The sequence below is a fragment of the Podarcis gaigeae genome (genome assembly GCF_964106915.1).
Source record: "Podarcis gaigeae genome assembly, chromosome: 1".
NCBI classification, from domain to species: Eukaryota; Metazoa; Chordata; class Lepidosauria; order Squamata; family Lacertidae; genus Podarcis; species Podarcis gaigeae.
In genome coordinates this window covers 57,164,686-57,188,209 of record NC_139678.1, presented here as the reverse complement: position 1 = coordinate 57,188,209, position 23,524 = coordinate 57,164,686, and the positions used below count along the sequence as shown (strand labels likewise).

At 40.3% G+C, this 23,524-nt stretch overlaps 1 protein-coding gene across 2 annotated transcripts in view; it reads left to right on the top strand.

Moving 5' to 3' along the window:
- Window positions 1-17,752, top strand: part of PDHX (pyruvate dehydrogenase complex component X) — a 44,978-nt gene extending 27,226 nt beyond the window's left edge. For both annotated transcript variants that reach the window (XM_083751516.1, XM_083751517.1), the window contains exons 8-11: window positions 7,405-7,463; window positions 11,654-11,812; window positions 14,689-14,753; window positions 16,781-17,752. In XM_083751516.1, the coding sequence (XP_083607642.1) occupies window positions 7,405-7,463; window positions 11,654-11,812; window positions 14,689-14,753; window positions 16,781-17,045 (548 nt within the window). In that variant the 3' untranslated portion in view covers window positions 17,046-17,752. The remainder of the gene's footprint in view (window positions 1-7,404; window positions 7,464-11,653; window positions 11,813-14,688; window positions 14,754-16,780) is intronic.
- Window positions 17,753-23,524: the final 5,772 nt, after the last annotated feature.

Genomic DNA, 23,524 nt, shown 5'->3' with positions numbered 1-23,524 from the left:
TTTTATACATAAATTAAAACATTTACAAAATGAGTACATGCTGTGGAACAGGGATGGGGAAATTGCTGCTCTGTGGGCTGGATGGGGTTCACAGTGCTCTGGCCCATAGGCTTGCTCACCCATAAACCCACGCACCTCTCCAATGCAAGGCTTTTTTGAAGCCTAATTGCTGTGCTGGAGGGGAAAGGCTAGAATGAGAGACTGAGAGCATGAGCTGTCAGTGTTTGGAGCAGCCCATTCACTCTCAGCTCTAGCCATGCCCACTTTGAGCATGCCCACTTTTGATTTCGCCCTGCCCACCACTGGCCATGATGTGTTTCTTATAAAAGGTGAAAAGCCAGAATTATCTGGGCAACAGCAGTAGGGTTTTTTTTTGGGGGGGGTATTAATTTTCTCTCTCTAAGGATTCAGATAGACTAAAACACCTCTTGTTAGACAAATATGCGCACGTGAACAACTGTCTGAAGCTGAATCGGTCTCATTTGATAAAGTGTAACAGACGATGAGGACAACTGCTGAAGATGGTGTGTGTGTGTGTGTGTGTGTGTGTGTGTGTGTGAAAGAGAGAGAGAGAGGTCAAGATAGAAAAATATCGTTGAACTAAGCAATCTTTGTGCCCACTTAATAGGAGTCCAGATTGGGAAGAATATGTAAAATAGGTAAAATCTGAGGGAGATAAAGGATTAGTTTATTGAGGAAGATCTGCGAATCTTTCACAAGGTTAGTTCCCATGAAGATGCTGTGTCTTAGGGGGCATGACTTGATCAATTTCACCAGTCCTCATCATTAAGTGGAGGAGCCAGGCTCTGGTGAGTGAGATGCACCTGAGATTTCCTCCAGATCTGGAGCTACAGTGCAGGTAGTGCTATTTTTCTAGAAAAAGAGGTGCTGGAACTCACCATGAATGTCTCCCCTTGTTCTTTCATAATGGCAATAGCGCCCACCTGAGAGGTGCAAGAATTGAGTTCCAGCTGGAGAAACCCACTCTTGCTCCATACACAAAGCTTGGCAGGAGCCTGCACAAGCATAGCAAGGTTCTGCCTCTCAATTCAGAACAGGAGGCAAGACATGGGGGTTCCCTCAGCTTGGAGCAGCTGGCAGGTTTAGAAGCAGAGCCAGCCTCTTCCTGTCCCTTCAGCTGAACAGTTGTGAGTTGCGGTTTGTTCCTCCCCCCACTCCTTCCCAGCTGCAAAAATTAGAGTGAATTAGATCTGTTAAATTGGGGGGGGGGCATTTTTAAAAACAATTTTACATGGAGAATTCATTATGTTCAGCAATTAATATGTTAAATGATGATATTGATGTAAATAACACAGCGAGACATTTTCCCTTGACCTCTGCATTTCAGAGACCTAGCATGAAACTTGAGAGGAAAGAGGCTCTCCCCTATTCCTTCATCCCTCTGCCAGCAGAGTCCCTCTGTGGATGGTTTTCATTGAGCTGACTCTTAGGAATGACTGATGACTTCCCTAAAGCTTCTCTTAGATCTCCCCAGGCTCAACTAGTTGTGCTCAGACACCCAGCAAGTACCTCTGAGCCTGGGAGGAGGAACATCCTAAAAAATGAGTTTCTCTGCCTGCCATTTCCAAGGAGAAGTCTAGCACAGAAACAATGAATTTTGTGTAGGTGGAGAGAGAGGCAACTGCCCTCTGTTGGTCCTTCCCTGGGGGGACATGCCCCCTTCAGGCAGGGAACAGATTAGTTGGGGAGGGAAAGCAGACAAGAGGAACCCTGGTCGCTGAGGAGGAGCGTCGAGACGAGGAAAATCCAAAAAAGATTTTATTCTCCAGAGTCTACAGATATTGCATTAGGCTGCAGAAAGGCAGCGGATTTTTGCTAGGCATTCCGTCTCCCTTAAAAAAGGAAACTGATAATTTAGATCAGTGCTGCTGACACTATTGTACAAAAGACTTTAAACCAGAAATGCTAAATAGTACACATGATAGCACATGAAAGCAAAGGCTATATCTGTGTCTAATAATTAGCTCAGTTTCATAAATGTAGACAGCTTGGGTGGTGGGTGAGAAGACAGCCTAGTAGAAAGTGTAGCAAAAGGAAACTTCCAAAGTGAGCCTAGCATAAAGGAGATAAAAGGTATTCAGAAGCAGTCTGATGTCTTTCATATAATGAATGTCTCTTCAGCAGTGACTATACTTGGGGGGGGGGGGGCGGAATTCGTTGACTCTCCTAATTCAAAATTACAGTATGTGTTCAAGATATGCAGTCCCTCTGATGACAGTCCATTTGTGCTCCAAAACCTGGTGCATTTTAATGAAACAAAATTTGTCTTTGCACCACTTTACAGTCTTCTGAACCTTAGCTGTAGTTTGGTAATCTGCTTCTCTTTCGTGTGTGTGTGTGTGTGTGTGTGTGTGTGTGTGTGTGTGTGTTGCAATCTAGCATTTAGCACTGATCATTCTTAAATTGGTTTTGATGACCAACAGGGTCACCTGGATGTCATGCCACAGGCAAAGGATTTTGATTTAATGGAAGCTTTGCTTCTGCAAAGAGTTAAACTGCTTTGATACGGCCATATTCCCAACTGCAACAAGAATCCACAAGTTCCACTGTAAGCTTCCTCACATGAATGGCTTTGCCTTTTGGTTGAAGCATTTCAAGGTTACCTTTTTAATTAGCAGACTTGGACGATGTGAAGGCCAAAAGTCTTCCATTAGAATTCTAAACAGGTACGGTTTATTCATATGGTGATTCTGGTTTTCCAATATAAAACTAACTCTATTGAAGTTTGTGTTTTGTTTTTGAGCTCCCATAATTAGACACTTGACAGCATTACAATTGGGGGAAGGGAAAAAGAGATTTCCAGCTTTCAGGTCTCCAGCAAGAGATTTCTGTGGCTTAAATAAGAACAGTGCATGGTATTTATATTATTTTTTCTTACTGCTAGTGTACTTGGTTAGGACAAATAGGAAAAATGATTAGGCAGTTTGAGACAGGCATGGGGTCAGTGGAAAAACTAAGGTCACTATGATTTGGTGGTAACATTCTTCTATGGTTCTGCAAATTCTCTCCCCCCCACCCCCAAATATACAGTGGTACCTCGGGTTAAGTACTTAATTTGTTCCGGAGGTCCGTACTTAACCTGAAACTGTTCTTAACCGGAAGCACCACTTTAGCTAATGGGGCCTCCTGCTGCTGCTGTACCGCCGGAGCACGATTTCTGTTCTCATCCTGAAGCAAAGTTCTTAACCTGAAGCACTATTTCTTGGTTAGCGGAGTCTGTAACCTGAAGCGTATGTGTCAGAGCCGCCCCTATGTCCCAGCTCACAGAGGACCAACGCCCGGCTGTAGTTATATACAAAAGTCTTTATTGACGTTCAGTTTCCATTTCAAAGCCACAGCGTGCAGCTCTACGTTTTAAACCCTAGACCGGCGAAGCTCCGTCTGAATCTCCTCCCCTTCCACACCAGTTTAAGACTCTAGCTTAGCTCCTTCCTCCTCTGGGCCCTCCTGCCTGCTGGGGTTTCATCCTTTCTGGACTCTTCTGACGCTGACCCCCCCTGATTCTTGCCCCTCCTTCCGGCGGGCTTTAGGACCTGGCTCCCTATCCGGGCTACCTGCTGTGCCGCTCGCCTGTACGTTTGAACTTGGCGCGCGCGCCCAACCGGCAACCTTCCTCTTGACCGTTCCCCCGCTCTCCGATGGAGGCGTGGTCAATCCTGACTCATCTTCTCTCGCTGGTGGTGAATCCGCTGGCCCCGATACCTGGGACTCCTCCCCCCCACTATGCTCTGGTGGGGAAGCTGGTCCTGATTTCCAACTGCTGCTCTGGGAGTCCCCGCTGGCCCCTTGCTTCTGGGGTGTCCCCCTTGGGGGCCCCCTTGCCCTGGCCACCGGCGCCCCCTTCTGTGAATCTTCCGATTCGCTGGAGAGGCTCATGGAATCTCTCGGGCTACTGTCATCTTCTCCTGCGCTGCCCTCGGATTGCTCCCCCTCGCTCTCCATCGCCTTCCCTCCCTGCGCTCCCGCTGCGTCCCTGACAGTATGTAACCTGAAGCATATGTAACCCGAGGTACCACTGTATAGGGGGTTAAGTTCATAGTAATTTTGTCTGGTTTGAACCTTCCTGAGCTATATTTTCGTAGAACAACTGTGTGTCCCTTTTTTGTTGTTTGTTTAAAGGCTATCTTCCTATTTATTTTCTACACAACTCTCAGAAAAATATATTTTTTGCTCCACATTATTGATTTAAACAAACTGCTCCTCTCAAAACAAAGAAGGCCAGATACATTTTGAAACATGTTTTAACAATCTAACCCTGTGCATGTCTGCTCAGGAGTAGCTTGTTTTGAGTTCAGTAAGACTTAACTCCAAGCAAGGTTAGTGTGTATATAGGATTGCAACCCAAGTCATAATAAAGTTCACTGTAACCTAATGAAGGATTTTCCACCACAATTCTGTTGGCTGCTTATATTATATATACAGTACTGTAAAAGTGTTGTGGTGCTAACTGCAGGCTGCATTCTTTTATATATATGTATATATCTTTGGAATTTTGAATATTAATCCTGATTTTGCGCAGATCTAATAGAATTCAGGTACCCATTTTTATTAAACTTTCTAAGCAGACCTAAATAGAACCTGAACCAATGAAGGAACTGCCCTGTGGTATCCAAATCCAGAAAGGACAAGGGCAGGTTATCGGGGACGATTTGTTTGTTTTTACCTTACCTTTTCCAAATACGTTAGAATTTTCAACTATGCAACAGAGTTCCTACCTGCTTTACTTCTATTGTTAAAGCAATTCATGATTTTCCAGTGCCTTCATCTCAGTAATCTGAACAGGACAAGTCCCCAAGGGACATCACACAATGACATGTTTTGCTTTTACAGTTGAACAGATATGCTAGATAATTCTTTTGATTATTCCGTTTCATGCATCATAGAATATCAGACTGAACAATGAGATTTCTATTTTCTGTGTTTTTCTCATTTGGTTGTATTTTTAGACATACAGTAGAATTTTGCATCACAGTAAACCAGTGTGTAATACCTATACAGTGGTACCTCGGGTTACATATGCTTCAGGTTACATATGCTTCAGGTTACAGACCTTGCTAACCCAGAAATATTACCTCGGGTTAAGAACTTTGCTTCAGGATGAGAACAGAAATCGTGTTCCGGCGGTGCGGCAGCAGCAGAAAGCCCCATTAGCTAAAGTGGTGCTTCAGGTTAAGAACAGTTTCAGGTTAAGAACAGACCTCCGGAACGAATTAAGTACTTAACCTGAGGTACCACTGTACTTACACATTGCTGTCATTCACTGGTCTGTGTGTATGTGTGATAAAATTATGGGTAATATTTTGTGCTGGTGTTGTTACTACAAATGTTTGACTTCAGGTTAGCAAATCTGCACATGACATTATTCCTGTGCATGATATTATTCCTTCAATTAAATATAATTATTAACCTGTTTCGTTCTTTTATGCCTTTCCAAAAAATAGTTGCGCGTCAACTGTGTTTTGGTTGGTAGGTAGGTATATGAAATCATTTATGTGCTATGAGCGGTATTCAGCTAAATTGCTGCACTAGCAAATGCCAGCAAAAGGATTCCTGCTAGTACAACCAGGACTTGCCTCAGTCTCTTCACCCCATATGCATTCTACACCATGCTCAAATCTTCTCCATGCTCAAACCCCAGAACAGATTTAAGGGACACACGGTGGGTGGGGGGAGAGAGAGCAGGAGAAGGTTCCATCACACAAGAAAAATCCTTGCCCTTAGCCTTAGCTCTACATCATGTACAACCCTCTATGTTGTATAGAACCCTTACCACTTTCATCCAGAATGTTGTTATACCTTAAGAGCTATATTTTTTGACTAAAACATATAATGAATATATCACTTTGGGTTCTCTCCAATGCTGTGCCATCCCATTTGCACAACAGACTTCCACTTGGGCAACTGAACTTCCTCCTACTCCTTTCTTCTCCCTTGTAGCCCTTCACCCTCCCTCAACATCTGCTCTAGAGACATATTTGGGGGGCACATAAGGAAATGAAGGGTAGTCCCATCATGTAAGTAGAGCTCCACATTCACAGTGTTGGGTACAACCCTTAATATTTAAAAATGCTTTCCAAAACTACCTGCATCGATGAAGTAACCTTTAAGCCTTTAGCTTACTGGTTTAATATCATGTTTATTTTTAACTTGATTACAGTAAATGATCCTGAAAGCTTGATATAACAGCAGTATTTATTCTGAATGACTGGCATCTTACCCCCATTTTCGAGTTCAGCACTACTCTTGTATTCCAAGTTACGTGGTCAATGAACATTTCATTTCAATGAGTCAGTTGGAAACCTTGCCTGCTCGACTTCGATGTATACCTCTAGTTACCATCTTTTTGATTGTATAATCCAGTGCACTGAATAAGGGCTCCTTCACATATACCCAGCTACGTGGAAACACCTTTTCCCATGATATTGCTTGCTGCCCCCGAGACCATGTGTGAATACCAAAACAACATGGGCAGGACCGAACCTCTGGGTCTTTTGCACCTCATGCTGCCCCAGCGGAATACTGATTGAGTGCAAAATGCTCCTTCAATTGACCCAATTTATGTGGCTGGAGTATTCTTGCAAGCTTCCCTGTGTGAAAAGAAGAGCTGTACGTCTTGTGTGAAAAGATAATAACATCACCTATCTTGACACCAACTTTGGCATTGTGAGCAGTTTGAGGTTTAAATGCTAATACTGTCAATCGACATGCTCCTAATAAAGATGCTGCATAGCTCAGGGATGAGGATGAAGAGATGATAGTAGAGTGGAGATGAGGAAATTCCAGCTGTACTTCTGCAAAGGCATCTTGGCCATCATTGCAAATTCTTACATATTTTGTCTTGAATAAGCCTTCCCCCTTTCTTCTTCATAGGTGGACCAGAGTAGAGGTGTTTTGGTGACTAGTGGTTTTCCATCTCCTGTCTTGTTCTCCATTTCCCCCTTGTATTTACATCTCCTTTTAAAAAGGCATCCAGGTTTCTGGGTTGGTCTTGTTTGTTCTTTGCTGTTATCTGCAAAAGAATGGGGGCGAAATAAAACATTATTATTGTGGAATGCATTAAAAAACAAAAAGACTTTCCTTTCTGGTAGACTCTAGAGGATGCATGTATTCTGCTTTATATGCTCTCAGTTAATAGCATATCATTTCTAAATCGCTGTTTTCCTATAGCAACAGCAGAAATATGTTTTGAGTTTCAGATTTATGGTACTATAAAAACACCCCTGCTATGAAGATAAGTAATTAGAACTGTTTTTGACTACATGATTTTCTAAGAGGTCATTCTGTTCTTCTGCTAATGACTAGTATGTTAATTGTACAAATTGGGGCAGGTGGACTGTTTATCTTCAAACTATGTATCTTAATTTCTTGCTCTCTTTTATACAGATGATATTAAAGTGTCAGTGAATGACTTTATTATCAAAGCAACAGCAGTTACCCTGAAAGTAAGTAACCATTCTTTAATTATAGTTGTAGATTTTCTGTGTTCAATAATGGTAAGTGCTGTGTTGAGTTAGGCTTAACTGAAGGTTTGGTGCCTTGGAAGTCAGCTCAAAATCAGTTTCCCCTTTCTCTGTTCTTCTAGAATATCTGCTAGCCTCAGAAGTAGTTTCTTAGTCACCATTCAGATAGACATTCTCTTAATGGTGAGATTACAGCTTCTGTGTTGTTGCCATACCAGAGACCATCTAGAGCATCCCTCAAACTAATACCTTTCATACGTTTTAGACTACAGCTCCTATGCGTCCCAGCCAATATGGCTAGCGGCCTTGCTTACAGGTGGGGAAAGGCTGATCTAAATTCTTCTACACACATGGACTACTGTTGATTCAAGGTTATCTAGTCTTCGGATTAAAATCATCTTTAAACCTTTGTTACCAATTAGACAGTACTACTGGGAGCAAACTGGTGGAATTTAAGCACATCTTGCCTTGAATATGGTTTGGTATGGCAACTAGTACAGGTGCCTGCACTACCATTAATAACAAAATGGGACAGATTCCCACTCCCCATTCAGATCTTCTTCTGACCAACAGCACCTCTGTCTGATCTGGATTAACCCTCATTATCTTAGCCCACCTCCAATTCATCATTGTATCTGGTTGTGAATGAATAAATGCAACCCCACCACCTGCAACTTCCAAAAAAAGTACCGTATGTTTGAACATGGGTTTATGTTTACATAGCACCATAAAATGCAAACTTTTCTGACTGCCCTGTTTTTCAGTTCTAGCACTATGCAAAGCAAATCCTGTGTGGACTGCTATCTTGGATGGGATTTGAGAGTGTCATCTTCAATTAAAATTATGTTCCTCATATGTGGGCATCTTCTTCCTTAAGAGGAAGCTAAAATATTTCCCCATTATTCTGGGATTTCCAGTTCACTTGATCTGTATCAGCTCACTGAATTTGTAAGAAAGATGTGCTAGTTTTATTTGGCCTTCAGAAAGCATTGTCAGTGAAGACGCCTTTCTGTTGAATATTTGTGAGTATCTTTTCCAACTCACAAACTGTCCAGCACACTCCTCTGCGTGCTCCACTCTGCGCAGCGTTGTTAAGCCTTTTGAGGAGACAATCACTGATGCAATAAACTCACTTCACACCCACGATTCAGGAAGTAAGTTGTAGTGCTGGTTTACAGCTTAATGGCTCAGTACATCAGTAGGGGAGCAGGTGGTGCTGTGGTCTAAACCACTGAGCCTCTTGGGCTTGCCGATTGGAAGATTGGCGGTTCAAATCCCCATGACTGGGTGAGCTCCCATTGCTCTGTCCCAGCTTCTGCCAACCTAGCAGTTCGAAAGCACACTAGTGCAAGTAGATAAATAGGTACCGCTTTGGCGGGAAGGTAAACAATGTTTCCGTGCTCTCTGGCTTCCATCACAGTGTTCCGTTGCTCCAGAAGCGGTTTAGTCATGCTGGCCACATGACCCGGAAAGCTGTCTGTGGACAAACGCCAGCTCCCTCAGCCTGAAGCAAGATGAGCACCGCACCCCATAGTCACCTTTGACAGGACTTAACCGTCCAGGAGTCCTTTACCTTTTTAACATCATTAGCCCATAAATCAGTCACTAGCATGATGCTAGTACGGTTCGCATCTGGAGATGATTTTCTCCCTCCCTGCAGGGAGAAAAACAGAGCTCTTTCTCCCTGTCTCTTATCTAGGCCCAAAGGCACATTGCTCATGCTTCTGACCTTGAAGCCACCTGCTTCTAGATTGTTTACATTACACTGTGCAGATAAGGAATGACTACTAGTTTCAGTTTCACATATGCCAACACTTTCTTCCTAGGTTTAATATGGAAAGAAAACATTGAGCTTGATCTTCATTTACCTTTTTGTCTTTTAACTGAAAATAAACCCTTGCCTGATATTCCTTTTTGGCCCAGCACTAATACCGGCTTGTTGGTTTGTTTATTTGGTATTATTCTTTTCTAGCTTGAGTACTGCTAGTATAGGTAAAGAGGTTAATATGCAGGCTTATGGTATTTTATACTTCAGTAAACTTTTCTATCCTTAAAAAATCACATACTTATTAGCTATGACCAATTAGCATCTGTCAAAAAGCAGGTCTCCCATGCTGTACTAGTTGCAGCCTTTTAAACACTCCAACAGCAGCCCTACAGAGGATGCCCTGCGGTAATCCAAATGAGACTTTGCTGAGGGCTGCAGTATGCTAGCCAAGTCCAGATCCTCTGAGACAGAGCAGCTCATGGTAGAAAGCATTACTGGCTTCCTTTTTTATCCAGGTGCTAAACTAGATCAAAAATATTCCTCAGTTGGAAACTTTATCCGTTGGTGCTGTCTAGAACAGCCAAACACCTGTCTTCCAGTTGAACCAATTATCAACATCCTTGCCTGGATCCCCGTCAGACCTGGTGCCAGGCAAGACATCTACCAATAGCCTGCTTTATCTGAATTTAGTTTCAGTTTCTTAGTCCATGATATTGAGAGATCTTTTTGTCATTAGCTGAGTCTTCCTTTCATCCAGGGAAGTAGAAAATAAGCTAATTGGTGTTGATGATGGGGCTGACCTTTAAAACCCTAAACGGCCTCGGTCCTGTATACCTGAAGGAGCGTCTCCACCCCCATCGTTCTGCCCGGACACTGAGGTCCAACGCCAAGGGCCTTCTGGCAGTTCCCTCCCTGCAAGAAGTGAGGTTACAGGGAACCATGCAGAGGGCCTTCTCGGTAGTGGCTCCTGCCCTGTGGAACGCCCTCCCATCAGATGTCAAGGAGATAAACAACTATATGACATTTAGAAGACATCTGAAGGCAGCAGGGAAGTTTTTAATGACTGATGTTTTAATGTATTTTTAACCTTCAGTTGGAAGCTGCCCAGAGTGGCTAGGAAACCCTGCCAGATGGCAGGGTAGAAATAATATTTTTTATTATTATTATTATTATTATTATTATTATTATTATTATTATTATTATTATTTATTATATGTTCCAACTTCAATCCTAGGAAACTTTTCAAAGGGTCGTGTTCCACTTCTTTCCAACGAGTTTCTATATGTGTGGTGACTTGTGTCTGAAAAGGGAAACTTGCAAATGGCAGCTACTGGGGATACATATAAACATTACATGAGCCAGAAATGAACAGGCTTTAGGCTTGGGGAATCTACCTTGTGTTTTACTAGAAGCCCCAGATCCTTCAACCAGGGTCTTGAATTGAATTATCCTGAGTTCAGGCATTTGAATATCAGAATTGAACGGAGATCATAGCCCTTCCACATACATAAAATCCACTGCTGGTGGAAAAAATATTTTTGATTTGCTATTGTAAAACAATTAGGAAGTAGAAATCCTTTCCAATCTACTGCTTTAGGCACACATATGCCACTGCTTTAGGCACACATGTGTCTTGCTCAGTGCATTTGTGTGATCAGCATTGGGAAAATTTTACAAGTAGAATTCATCATGTACAGGTTTTAAATAAATTAGTTACATTAGCTTGATGGAAGCCATGAATATGGGAACATGAGTAGGGGGAAAATGAGAACATTCTCATACAAAATATTCATTTGTATCCAAAGCGAAAAAACCAACCCTCAATCTAATTTTAAAACGTGAAATTTAATTCTGACATTAACAAGTTTCAAATTAGTCAAATTTTGTTTTACATTTAGAGCAGATGCTGCTAACAAGGATATGTTGATGTGAGTTTTTCTTCTTTTTAATACTGAACTTGTATTTTCTCCTATGAATCAAGTGGCAACAGAAAATCCATATGTACTTCCTTATGATTGGGGCAGCAGTCACAATTCTTGTTTCCAAGGCATCTGCAAGTTGAGGGTTGATATCCGATGGGATTGGAGTCTGTTAATAATTCACTAGCAGTTCAGAAACCGTATATTTCTTGGCTGCCTGCAGCTGTGCAATTTCCAGTATCCTGTACATTCATGCCTTGTGACAAAGTAGGTATACATGGATGCTAGCTAATAAGATAGGTCTATTTTTAGACTCACATGGCAGATCTTTTGTTATTATTAACCTTGCCTTGCTTAAGGCAAACCTTTCCACATATGTGAATTCCTCCATCACCACACATTCTAAAGGATTTTCCTTTTCCTTGGTAATTGGTTATGCCATTATTCTTTTAACAGCTGCGCCTCCCTCTGTTTCCTTCTTCCAGCAAATGCCAGATGTGAATGTGACCTGGGATGGAGAGGGCCCCCGGCAGCAGCAATCTATAGACATCTCTATCGCTGTGGCAACAGACCGAGGTCTCATTACACCAATCATAAAAGATGCTGCAGCCAAGGGAGTTCAGGAAATTGCAGCTTCTGCAAAGGTAGGTATTCCACATACATGGTGGTAATCTTTCGGTGCATAATGGCATTTAGATGTGCAACCAAAGACATGGTGTACCTCAGAAAAAACACACTGCTTTAAAGCCGCTTCTCTGTTGGATATGAGACATCTGTGATGATGTCCCATTCCACAAGAATTACTATGTTTTGCTTTTGGCAGGCATTCAGGGATTTTAAGTGAAATTAAAATCAACAAATACGTTTTGTTTCTGGCCTACATTTATTTAAAGTTCCCCAGAGGGAGGCTAATTTTGAGTTCTTTTGTGGAAGTTGGGGACTGCACATGCTGTTCCTTTCTTCTTGCAGTAGGTCATCATTATTAATCCCATTCTGCATACAGGAGCCTGATGCTCTGAGATAGAGTCTCGCCTAGTGAGTTCATCAGAATAGTGAAATTTGTATCAGACTCTTTATGATTTGCCTTTCAGTCTTTTAGCCACTGTGCTGCACCAGCTTCACAAAAGCTGGCAGTATGGAAAATGGAGGATTTCTTAAGATTAGTTAGAATCGCCATGGAGGCCATTAAAACCCTAGCTAGTGCACTAGAGTCCATCTCAGTATGGATGTTGAAATCACCCAGAACTATTGTTCTGGGCTCCTCCAACACCATTCCGCAAATAAGTTTTCATTACCCTTTGAGAGAGAGGTTTAGATGTTTCTGTATTTTAGGAAAAAAAACCAATAGGCAAAATATCCTTGTTCCTTGTCCACATTTAGGCCTGTCCTCAACTCTTTGCTTATTGAAGTATTATAAACCACAACAATGGAATGATTTGGAAGATTTTATTTTGCCAGTAATCACCATGGGGTTGTAAGTAATAATTCAAAAATCAGTTAGAAAGAAGAGTGTGCTTTTCTTTATCTTCCTGCTTGCCAGTTGTAGTAACTGTTACAGTAATTCTGAAAGGATGATCAATGAAGGCAATTTCATCAGAGATGCATTTAAATTTCAATGGAAACATATATTTTTATCTTCATCAATAAGCAACTAGGCAATGCAATATAGGCCAAGTATAGTCATCCATATCTCAGTTCAGTAACCAAGACTGCAATCCTAACCCCACTTATCTGGAAGTCCAATAGAATTTAAGAAGTGGAAGAACAGACCCAGAGAAACCTATGCATATCTGTGGTGTTCCTCTTGTTTTTGTGTTTTTGCTGAAAGGAATGTAGACCATTTCATTTTGTTGATCTTTACTCCTTAGCTTCCTGCCACATGGTTGTGCAATTTTACTTTGTTTTTTCTTTGATAAATGTTTGATAGTGTCGTACTCATCTGTAAAACTTTATGCATGTCATCTTAATTCACAAAGAATATTCTAGTTCTACAAAGAGCCACTGGAGCATAATCTTAAATGAAACTATTGCAGATTTCTTCTCCTGTGTTTATGTAAAACCTAACAACTTGTCTATCATAACTCTAATGTGCAACAGGAAGTAGGCATCCATAGTAAGAGGTATTAATCTACAAGTATCTACTAGGCCAATATATTTCCATAAAGATAATGGATGGATTTCGGAAATCTGAGACTTCCATCTGTAACAATAAGCTTTGCTATTAATATCTTTAGCAGAATTCCAATCCCATCTTAAGGCTACTGGGGCATTCTTTACTGCCAGATATTTTCAAATAAAAGGTGCATTACCAGCACTGTAGTTATAAACGCTTGTCAAGATTAATATTTTTGCTTTGAACATAAGCATGTATTATCCCTCTCAGTATTGTCATGACCTGAATATATTGAAGGGCTAGGTCTGGTCAATAGAACTGTCCCCTAATGCACTGGGATTCTTATAACAGATGTAACATTGCTTTGGCATAGCTGAGCACAGTATTGGACTGTAAGGACTTACATATATCACTGTGAATTGAGTTTACAGTGTTATCTTTATCACAGCTGAGCTGAATATTCCTCAATTTTAATTTTCTATAATTTCTTCCTGTCTCTCTGGCAACCTCTTGGATACCTTTTATTTCATTCTCCTTTAGTAAACTGAGATAGATTATGTAAGTGGTCTAAGTGGTCTTTGAATCTCTGCGTGCATTGATGTTTTATATTGAAATTGCCATGGCCATGGTGGCAAGACAGTAAAAACAAATATTTCCCATAATTGTGGGGAATTTTCAGTGACACATATTTCTCAAATGCATTTTTTTGCACATTACTTTTTAACTGCTATAAATCTGAAAAATTGAAATTTCCGTTCCAATTGTATATTGTCCGTATCTTGTTTCTGAAAAATGCACTTTCAGACAGTGATGTCATGTGTAGATATCTCATGCATCCAAATATGTCATATGAAATCATAGGAAATGGTAATTTTTCATGAGTCTTGTTGCCTCCTAGAAGGAATGATTTGACACTTTGTTAGCTCCACCCATCAGCTGTGAATCATATAACAGGACTTACATTTTCCTCTCATTTTTGGTTGGAAAATAGTTGGGTGAAATTTCCTGTCAGCGTTAGAATTAATGGCTACTTACAATGAGATCAGACTATTTCATCTATAGGTTGTAGGCAAGGCAGTGCTGACAGTTGAATAACTAACACAAGCTACACATTACAGAAAATGTTGTCTGAGACTATTCTAAAGCTAATTGAGGGATCACCACAAAAATTTCTCTGCTACCTCCAAATGTATATTCCTACTTTGGAGGCCTATTCCCAGAAGATACAAATTTAAGAGTTTTGCTAACACAAATTACAGCATCTGCTTGAATTTATTGATATTAATTAAACTGAACTATTTATACAAGCAAAATACGTTTAAGAGCATATTTATTTCACAAATACAATTAACTTTGCTAAAAGATATTCTTAAATTACTAACATATGTTTGGATTTGATTCCCATAGGCTCTAGCAAAGAAAGCAAGAGATGGAAAATTGCTACCAGAAGAATACCAAGGAGGATCTTTTAGGTATTTTAAATGTATTTTAATTGCTAAAAATTTAGTAGCGTGGAATGAAGTTGTACTCTTGAATACTTGTGCTCCAGAATATTGTTAGTCTTTAAGTGAAGCAGACTTCTGTACTTCCAGAGGCTAAGATTGGCCAGAATGAAGTTGTGTATATGATGCTAAGCAAAGATGATAACCTAAAAAGAGCCTTCTGTTTAGATGGGCCTTCAGGGGTAAATGCTGATTTCCTGTTGGCTTCCATTCCCCTTTCTTGTTTTCTGTTCTGAAGATCTTTGTGAGAAATCCTAGACGGTAGGAATATTGGGTGCATGGAAACCCCATTACAGCTGCTTGGTACAAAGGATACACTTTATTATAATTTCCAGGACCATCCCATGTTCTACAAAATTGTGAAAGGAAATGGCAGTGACAGTGTTTCCCACCCCTGCCCCCCACTAGAATTGTCATGTTCAATTTATGGCAGGGAAGAGTCTTCTTATTTAGCAGGGAGAAGTTGTGTTAAATCAGAGTTACTGAATACCTGCATAAGCAGCCAGGAAACCTTTTTCTCACTTTACCAGATGTTCCTAGCATTACTTCCACTGCTGTGTAGCAGCCAAGGTTGCTTTCTCTACTCTTGGATTCATTCTGACATTACCTCAGCTGAAGAGACAGGATAAATCACACTGTAGCCAATGTGTTTTTAAGAATCTATTGCTATGTTTCTCATAACGCTAGTAAGCCAAAGAAGGTAGTTACATCCTAGAGTCTTAAATATTCTGAATTTGCAGTAGTTAATAGTGATGAACAGGTTCAAAGTTTGGTTGGAAATTGGTTGGTTGTATTATTTTCTGCATCCATGCCTATTCCAGAATCTATTTAGTAGACTCCATGCCGTAGGACAAAAGCTTTCCTCCAAAAGTCCACTATCATGACTCCATGGCCTATTTTCAGCTAACAGTGCAACCCTACACATTTCTGCTCAAAGTACGCCCCACTGAGTTAGCTGAATTTTAACCAGCCCCAGCACACTGCTACCGTCTCAGCCAGTGATGACAAATGAGAGCGAGAGAAAGAAAGGTGCCTGGTGGCAAATGATGAGATGGGAAAAAACTTGAGGGGGTATGACTCTCTGTATATAGTTTTCAGACTGAAGTTAACAACAAAAAACACGAAAAACTGTCATTTAAATTCGACTCAGTGTTGATCCAGAGTAGATTCCAATGTATAGTTAGCAAAGTAACAACTTAAACATGTTGCAGGATTCCTAAAAAATAGACCAAAGGGAATTGTATTTCATCCAGCAGAGCTTTGCTGCTACTAAAGGCAAATAAGCAGAAAGGTCACAAATCCAATACATTCAGGATTGGTACATAAGAAACCCAGTTGCAGCAGATTTAAACTTACAATAACTTATAATTAGTCTAAAAGTTTAACACTAAGCATACTACGTACAGAACACTACACCAGAAGGAAAAGAGATAGAAAGAGAAAGTGAAACTCAGGCTCCTTCTGGCCTTACTTTTATAGTCAGCATGACCTTGATTGAAGAGATAAGACAACCAGTTTAAGCCATCTCAACTCAGCTTCTCTGAAGGTATAACCCAAACATCACGAACCTTCTTTCACACAGAGAGGCTTCCAGAACCCTCTTGAATTGAATAGGAAAGATCTCTATACTTCAGATCAATACTTTCCGCGCTAAGAAATGCAGACTGACAAAAACAACCCCAACTAGTCTCCTTTTAGTTCATCACATACTAACAAAATCAAACTGATACTAATACTAAAGTTATATTAATATAGGGAAATGGTGTATTTCTTTGTGTGTGGTTTTTATTCATCCTTATTCTTTATTCTAAACCTTTGGTTTTAATTCATTAAGTTAAATTTCTAACTCCATATGTTTATGGAGATACATATACTTTTTTTCTGTGTCTAAATGAATCCTTAGTAATTTCCTAAATATGTTTTCAAAGTGCCTTCTTCATACTTATCCTTCCCCCCAATATTTGTTTGTCTGTCTTCTTTTTCCCTTCCACCAATAGCATTTCAAATCTAGGCATGTTTGGCATCAGTAGCTTCATTGCTGTCATAAACCCTCCACAAGCCTGTATCTTAGCTGTGGGACGAACTCGGACAGAACTCGCAGTTGCAGTGGATGACAAAGGGAATGAGAAGCTTCAGCAGCATCAGTTGATGACAGTAACGCTATCAAGTGATGGCCGAGTAGTAGACGATGAACTAGCTTCACAATTTCTGGAGAGACTTAAAAGCAATTTGGAGAATCCAGTTCGCCTTGCCTTGAGCTAAAATGGTCAAGATTTGGTCCTCTGCTTGGCAATACAGGGGACTGAACTGCAAAAGGAGATGAAAGAAAACCAGGTACAAAAGATAGGAAGATAAATGCTTAATGAGACATGGACAATTAAACAGCTTATTTATTTGAACTGACTTGAAACACTTTCAAAGATTTCCAGATCTTGGTTTTTATATGCTAAATACTGTTATTGAACATGCGGAATTTATCACAATGTTTAAGCAATTGCACAACAGGGTGGCTATATCAGATGTGGATATCTTCAATATGCCTGAATGCATATTGAATGGGTGAAATGGGTAAAAAGTAGTAAAAGAGAACAAAACCATCCTTTCTTTCATTTTTTTTCAGACTGAAAAAAGTTGAAAGCATTTTCAAATGCCATTTTCAGTCTAGCATATTGTCTGTGTCAGTTATGCAGCTGTTTAATAGAGAAAGAGAGTGTTCCCATTAAAACTAGGATTCATCCATGTGAACCTGGAATTTTTGTTGGGAATTCTTTGTATTGGTTCTCTGCTTACTGTATATGTAATGGTTTTACTGGTATGATAGTTTTGAGAAGTTAAGAGTAATAGTGAGTCAAGTCTAAAGTGTAAAACAGATATAAATGGGGGAAATGTGTATAAATATTTATAACAATGTAATGCCCAGTGCTGACTTCAGAAGAACAAATTGCATTAAAAACACAACAGATAATAAGCGCTCCTTTTCCTGTTGAGTTCTCTGTGTTGTCTATCTGTAGTTTCTTGATCATCTTTATAATTCCAGTCACTGACTAAAATCCTGCTCACCAACATATTTTTTTTCTAGAAAAAACGGTGCCAGAATAGTCAAGCTGCAAGCCCACCAGTAGCCACTCCCAGTCTGAGAACCATTGTTTCAGATCATAGGCCACATCATTGCCCTTCTCTCTAGCAATCTGTTTACAGAAATTTAGGAAACTTAAGAGTCTTCTGACATAACCATGAAGACTCTGTGCCTATATATGGGAGTAGATAATGCTTTCTATCAGCGAAGCAGGTAGCACTGAATACCAGCCTTTATCTTCACATTAAATAGTATTTAACAGCTTCTTGCTGACCTTTAGCTCAAAATTAACTTAAACAGGATGGGTTTGTCCATATGATTGAGGCACCATTACCATGCCTCCGAGGCCTGTTCTGAATTACAGCCCTATTGTACATGCGGCCACCACATCAGTATAGGATATTAGGCCATTCAAGCACAACATTAGATATGTTGAAGTTCAAAATGACAAGTCCTCGCATCCTAAACTATTAATTGAAACTACATTCACTTGGAATCAAGAGGGCATTTTCTAAATGTAAGTGCTCAGTCCTGCATTGCAAATTAGGGACTTGGAACAAACACAGACAGCTTAAAATTGCCAATTTTTCAAAACAAAGATATACATAATATGCTGACGGGCATTCTTGGACTGAATATCTGTTTACTTGATGTTCTTGGTGATTTGAGCTATGTGCTATTTTTCCATGAGATATACGTTATGTGCAATTAAATTGGCCACTGCACCATCAAGTTTAACGCTTCTGATAAATGGCATGATATTGTAGGTGCAACTTTATATAAGTGCATATGTTTCATGGTTACCCATGACATTGAACAAATGGGGATTCCAGTCCAGCTTTTCTATGTGCTTCAGACTAGTGACAATTCCACCCCTCCCCCCATCAAGAAAATGATTAAAAGGGAGTTCCTTTCAATCTGGACTTTGATCAAATTTTGCCACCAAGCTGGCCAAACATAATAAGATTCCTTGGGTCTTTAGAGATGTCTTGCTCTGAGGAAACACTTCTAGCTTCTATAGATGAGTTGAATTAAGAGGATCTCCAAGTTTGACTGGAGAAATCTTGAAAGAGTTCCACCAGCTCAGAATGCATAGATGAACTATTCAGAAAAATACAGGCATTACCTTGCTGTAGGACATAGCTTTCTCCCAAAAGCACAACTTATAGATGAAGGTCCCTAAAACCTTTGGCCCACAAACTTTTGCAGGGCTACCTTTTCCATGCCTCCAAGCAGGAATTAATGGACTCCAGGAAGAATCTACTGGCTCTATTTGGTTTGAATTCAGAACAAATATTTCCTCACTTAAAATATTAAGGTATGAGACACTGCATATATGTTTTTTATTATTAAAGTTGCATCCAACTTCATATTTTAAATAAAATGAGTTCTAAACCAATGTCTGCTTCATTGGTTCTTTGCAGCAAAAAAATTCCAGTGGCACTACTATTGACAGAAGCAACAACAAAACTGGTGGAGGAGAAAAGAAGAGTTTGGTTATTTTGCATGGAACACTGAAACATATTTCAACAAAGTGTTTGATAGTAGGAGAATACTTTCAAGGAAGAATAACATGCTTACTAGGTAAAGCTCCCCAGTTTGGCTTCTGTTGCCTCCCCCCCCCCCCCAGCACACCATCTAAAATTAATTTCTAACCCTGTTAATATGACTACCCAGTTTTCCTTTGTTCCTGTTCTCCACCTACCAAAGAACCTGTGTGTTTTGCCTAAGGATGGAGAAAGAACTGAGTAACAGCTGATGGTTTTACTTCTAGAGGTGAAGAATCTGCCATTACGTGTTCCTTTTTCCCAGAAACCTTCCTGATACCTGCATAGCACAGCCACAATAGAAGGTCTGCTACCTCTTCCCACAGTCTACCTTAAGACTCTTACCAGAGGCAAACACAGCTGGCTTGAACACCAGACAAGATGTGTGCATTTTTTCCTTCCCAACCTTGCTTTTTCTTTACCATCTTGTCTGATGAACAGTTCCGGAGAAATCAAAAGCTTGCACACTATTGCAAGACATTTTGGTTGGCCTAATAAAAACAATATCTGAAAGTGGATTTCAGGGTGCTTGTTTTTTATGTGGGAACTCTAAACAAATGCTTTCATGTTTGAAATTTATATTGTGCTTGGCATTGTTTTAAGAAACATAATGCACCCTTCCTAACCTAATTAGTCCCTAATTGTGTTTCCATCTTCTGTCCTTTTTATTTACACACACACATAAATTTGTTGGACATGGAATCAACTCAAGTGCATGTTTCAAGAGCAACACAGGGCTAGGAAATGGATGCTCTTTTTTCATTATCGCATAACAGGCTTGATTCTTGCATCTCACACTCTTCAGAAGCACGATGGAGAAGGGACAGTTGGCTGTTGGGAGTAATGGATAAATGGTTTAGTAAGTGGGCTTCTAGAGCAGGCATAGGCAAACTCAGCCCTCCAGATGTTTTGAGACTACAATTGCCATCATCCCTGACCACTGGTCCTGTTAGCTAGGGATGGTGGGAGTTGTAGTCCCAAAACATCTGGAGGGCCGAGTTTGCCTATCGCTGTCCTATAGTTTCTAGTTTCCATCTTCATATCTGCTGAAGATTTGACTCTGATGAAAAATTGTGGAGAAGTCAAAAGTTTGCTCATAACTTTGTGACAAGTTGGTTGGTCCCATCAAAGATAATACTTTTTTGTTGTTTTGTGGAATCCCTCCAACACATAAAATGCACAAACAGAGCTAGCTATTTTTGTCTAATTTTCTGTGAAAGTGTTCCTTGATCTGTTGACCTCCTTTCATGTTGTTTCTTTAAAGGCAAGACATATTTTTAAACAAACAAAAAATATTTTTTAAGAAGTTTTCATTCACAATGTCATTAGAAGCTTAGTAACTTGTATCATTGTGCTTCAGTTAGTTGTGCATGAGGGAAGGAAGGTGGAGAACAGTGTGCCCAGGAAATTAGGATACCACACAGTACCCAGAGTGCAGCTGGACGTCATATCAAGTGAGGACTCTCATGTCTGTGCACAGTGCCTGGCTTTGAATACATCTCTGGCTGTAGATCTTACAAACGTGCCTTACCTGAAAATAATCCATCTAAATTGTCACATTTTGAAATGTTTTAAGGTGCAAAATAAAAATGCTCTGCATTCAGAAAATTATCACTGTGGGGTGTGGATTGAGATAGAACCTTTCTTCCTGCTGTGTTAACATTTTTTTTTATTCCTCTCACCATTAAACAGAAAATTTATCTCGCAAGTGAAGTCTGAAGCAGTGCAGTCCATTCTCCCACCTCATTCTGTTGATTGTGTAGACCAGCCCTGAGTTGCAATCAAATATATGCATTACTGTGTTAATCAGAGGATGTGACGTCACAATGACTACAGTTCTTGAAGAAAGCTGATTAAGCAATGAATCTCACCAGGTAGCTTTGGACAAGTTGCCGTAATGAGGTCATTGTAAGATGAATGTGAGTTGTGAGATAAATGCAAATGTTCAGCACATAAAGATAAGTTCCGAAAATGATGTTATCCATGATTCATGGGTGGGGAGGGAGCTGCTGGGAGAAAAATAAACTAAAAAAGGTATTTTTGTTGTTGCTTAAGTCTTTTTCTGAATTTCTGAATAGATTTTCACATTTTTGCTAATCAATACAAATTCCAGGATTGGGCATTCATCAACAAAAAGTGTGCTAATTTTATTTCCCATCATCCTGGTCACCTAACAGGCCAGTGCATTGCTACATCCTCTAAAGAGCAGATCACTTGTCTTGAAGACAAATTCTATTTGAAATGTTCCATGTTATTGATTGGCTTTTAACCAGCTAAATATGTATGCTACAAAACCACACTGCAGTTGCTACTTTGAAAGAATGTACAGTTGTGCCTTGGTTTTCCAACAGAATGTGTTCCGGAAATCCGTCCGACTTCTGAAACGTTCGGAAGCCAAGGTGTGGCTTCTGATTGGCTCCTGATTGCGCAGGCATGCCAGAAACAATAGCAAAAGCCACATCGGGTGTTCAGCTTCCAAAAGACCGATCAGAAACCGGAACAGTCACTTCCGGGTTTTGATCATTTGTGAGTCAAAATGTATGAGTACCTTGGCATTTGACAACCAAGGTACGACTGTAAAAGGACAGGATCATTGGTGTAAGAAGATGTCGGTTATCACTCAGCTGTCACTCACTATTATAAGGACATCTAAAGGTAAAGGGACCCCTGACAGTTAAGTCCACTTGCAAACAACTCTGGTGTTGCAGTGCTCTACTTTTGCCTTTATTGAATTTTGCAAGAAAATGCCCTATTAGAACACACTTATAACTTTAAAAAATAATAAACAAGGTTCATTTGGCATTGTGAAAAATAACAAGACAAAAACTTGAGGCACTGGCTTAATTGAGCACTCCTGTTCCAGTAACTTGTGGTTCCTACTGTCGGAAGAAATAAAGAAAGTACCGTATTTTTTGCTCTATAAGACTCACTTTTTCCCTCCTAAAAAGTAAGGGGAAATGTATGTGCGTCTTATGGAGCGAATGCAGGCTGCGCAGCTATTCCAGAAGCCAGAACAGCAAGAGGGATTGCTGCTTTCGCTGCGCAGTGATCCCTCTTGGTGTTCTGGCTTCTGGGATTCAGAATATTTTTTTCTTGTTTTCATCCTCCAAAATCTAGGTGCGTCTTGTGGTCTGGTGTGTCTTATAGAGCGAAAAATACGGTACACTCTCAACCTTTAATCAAAGTGAGGGGCAGGGAAAGAGAACCAAGAGATCTGTCACCTGCACGGCACTAAGCTCTTTAGGAGCCCTGAGTTCTAAAAGCCTGTACTGCTTTAGTCACAGTCCAGATCAGGGGTGTCTACTATGAAACTAATGAATCTTAAGCCTCTGGGCCCCTAATCCCAGAGGGGTCCCAGAAATGACTTCAGTTCACATTGCTTAAAATTTTGGGATCTGTCTTGGACACATGGTGGGATCTATGTAAACCACTTAGAAGTCTGCATCCAATAAAGCAGTTTGAAAGTTTTGTTAAATAAAATAAATAATAAATGTAGGTTGTATATAGAACCAAGTGACTAGGAGGGATCAGGTGTCCTGAACAAGCACCATCCCACTTTCCTAAAACTTTGAGCAGACCTGAGCTGATTTAGGTCTGAGTTCAACTGAAAAAACCTTTGTCTATGACAATTCTGAGTCATCTTTCCCAAGTTTGTCTTCATTTCAAGTCTATAAAATTGACCGTGACTAATCAGATTATTTTAATTGCGACAGAAAGGGAGGGCAGTCTCATTGCTGGTGAGCTAAATATATTAGTAACCACACCTGGGTGGGGCTAGGCTAAAAAGCTCTCATGAAAGGAGACTGTGGAGACATGGTTAATAAGGCAGATATAACTACCTATTGTGTGTTGGGCTTGAAGCGTCTTGCGGGTGGAGCTGAACAAATTTGCCCCTCCAGTTACACTCTTCAATGTAACGCTGAAATGAAGGCTCTCGTTAAAGAGTGCCAGAAGAACAAAGACAGCATCAAGAGTCAAGAGACCGTAGCAGGTTTTTGGAATGAAAAGTCAGTTGAAATATCAAGTCACCGCACGTATTTGATCATCAGCATGCTCTTTCAATAAACTTTTATTGAAAGACCGTTACGTCCATTTTGCTTTTCCTTGTCCCTCTCACT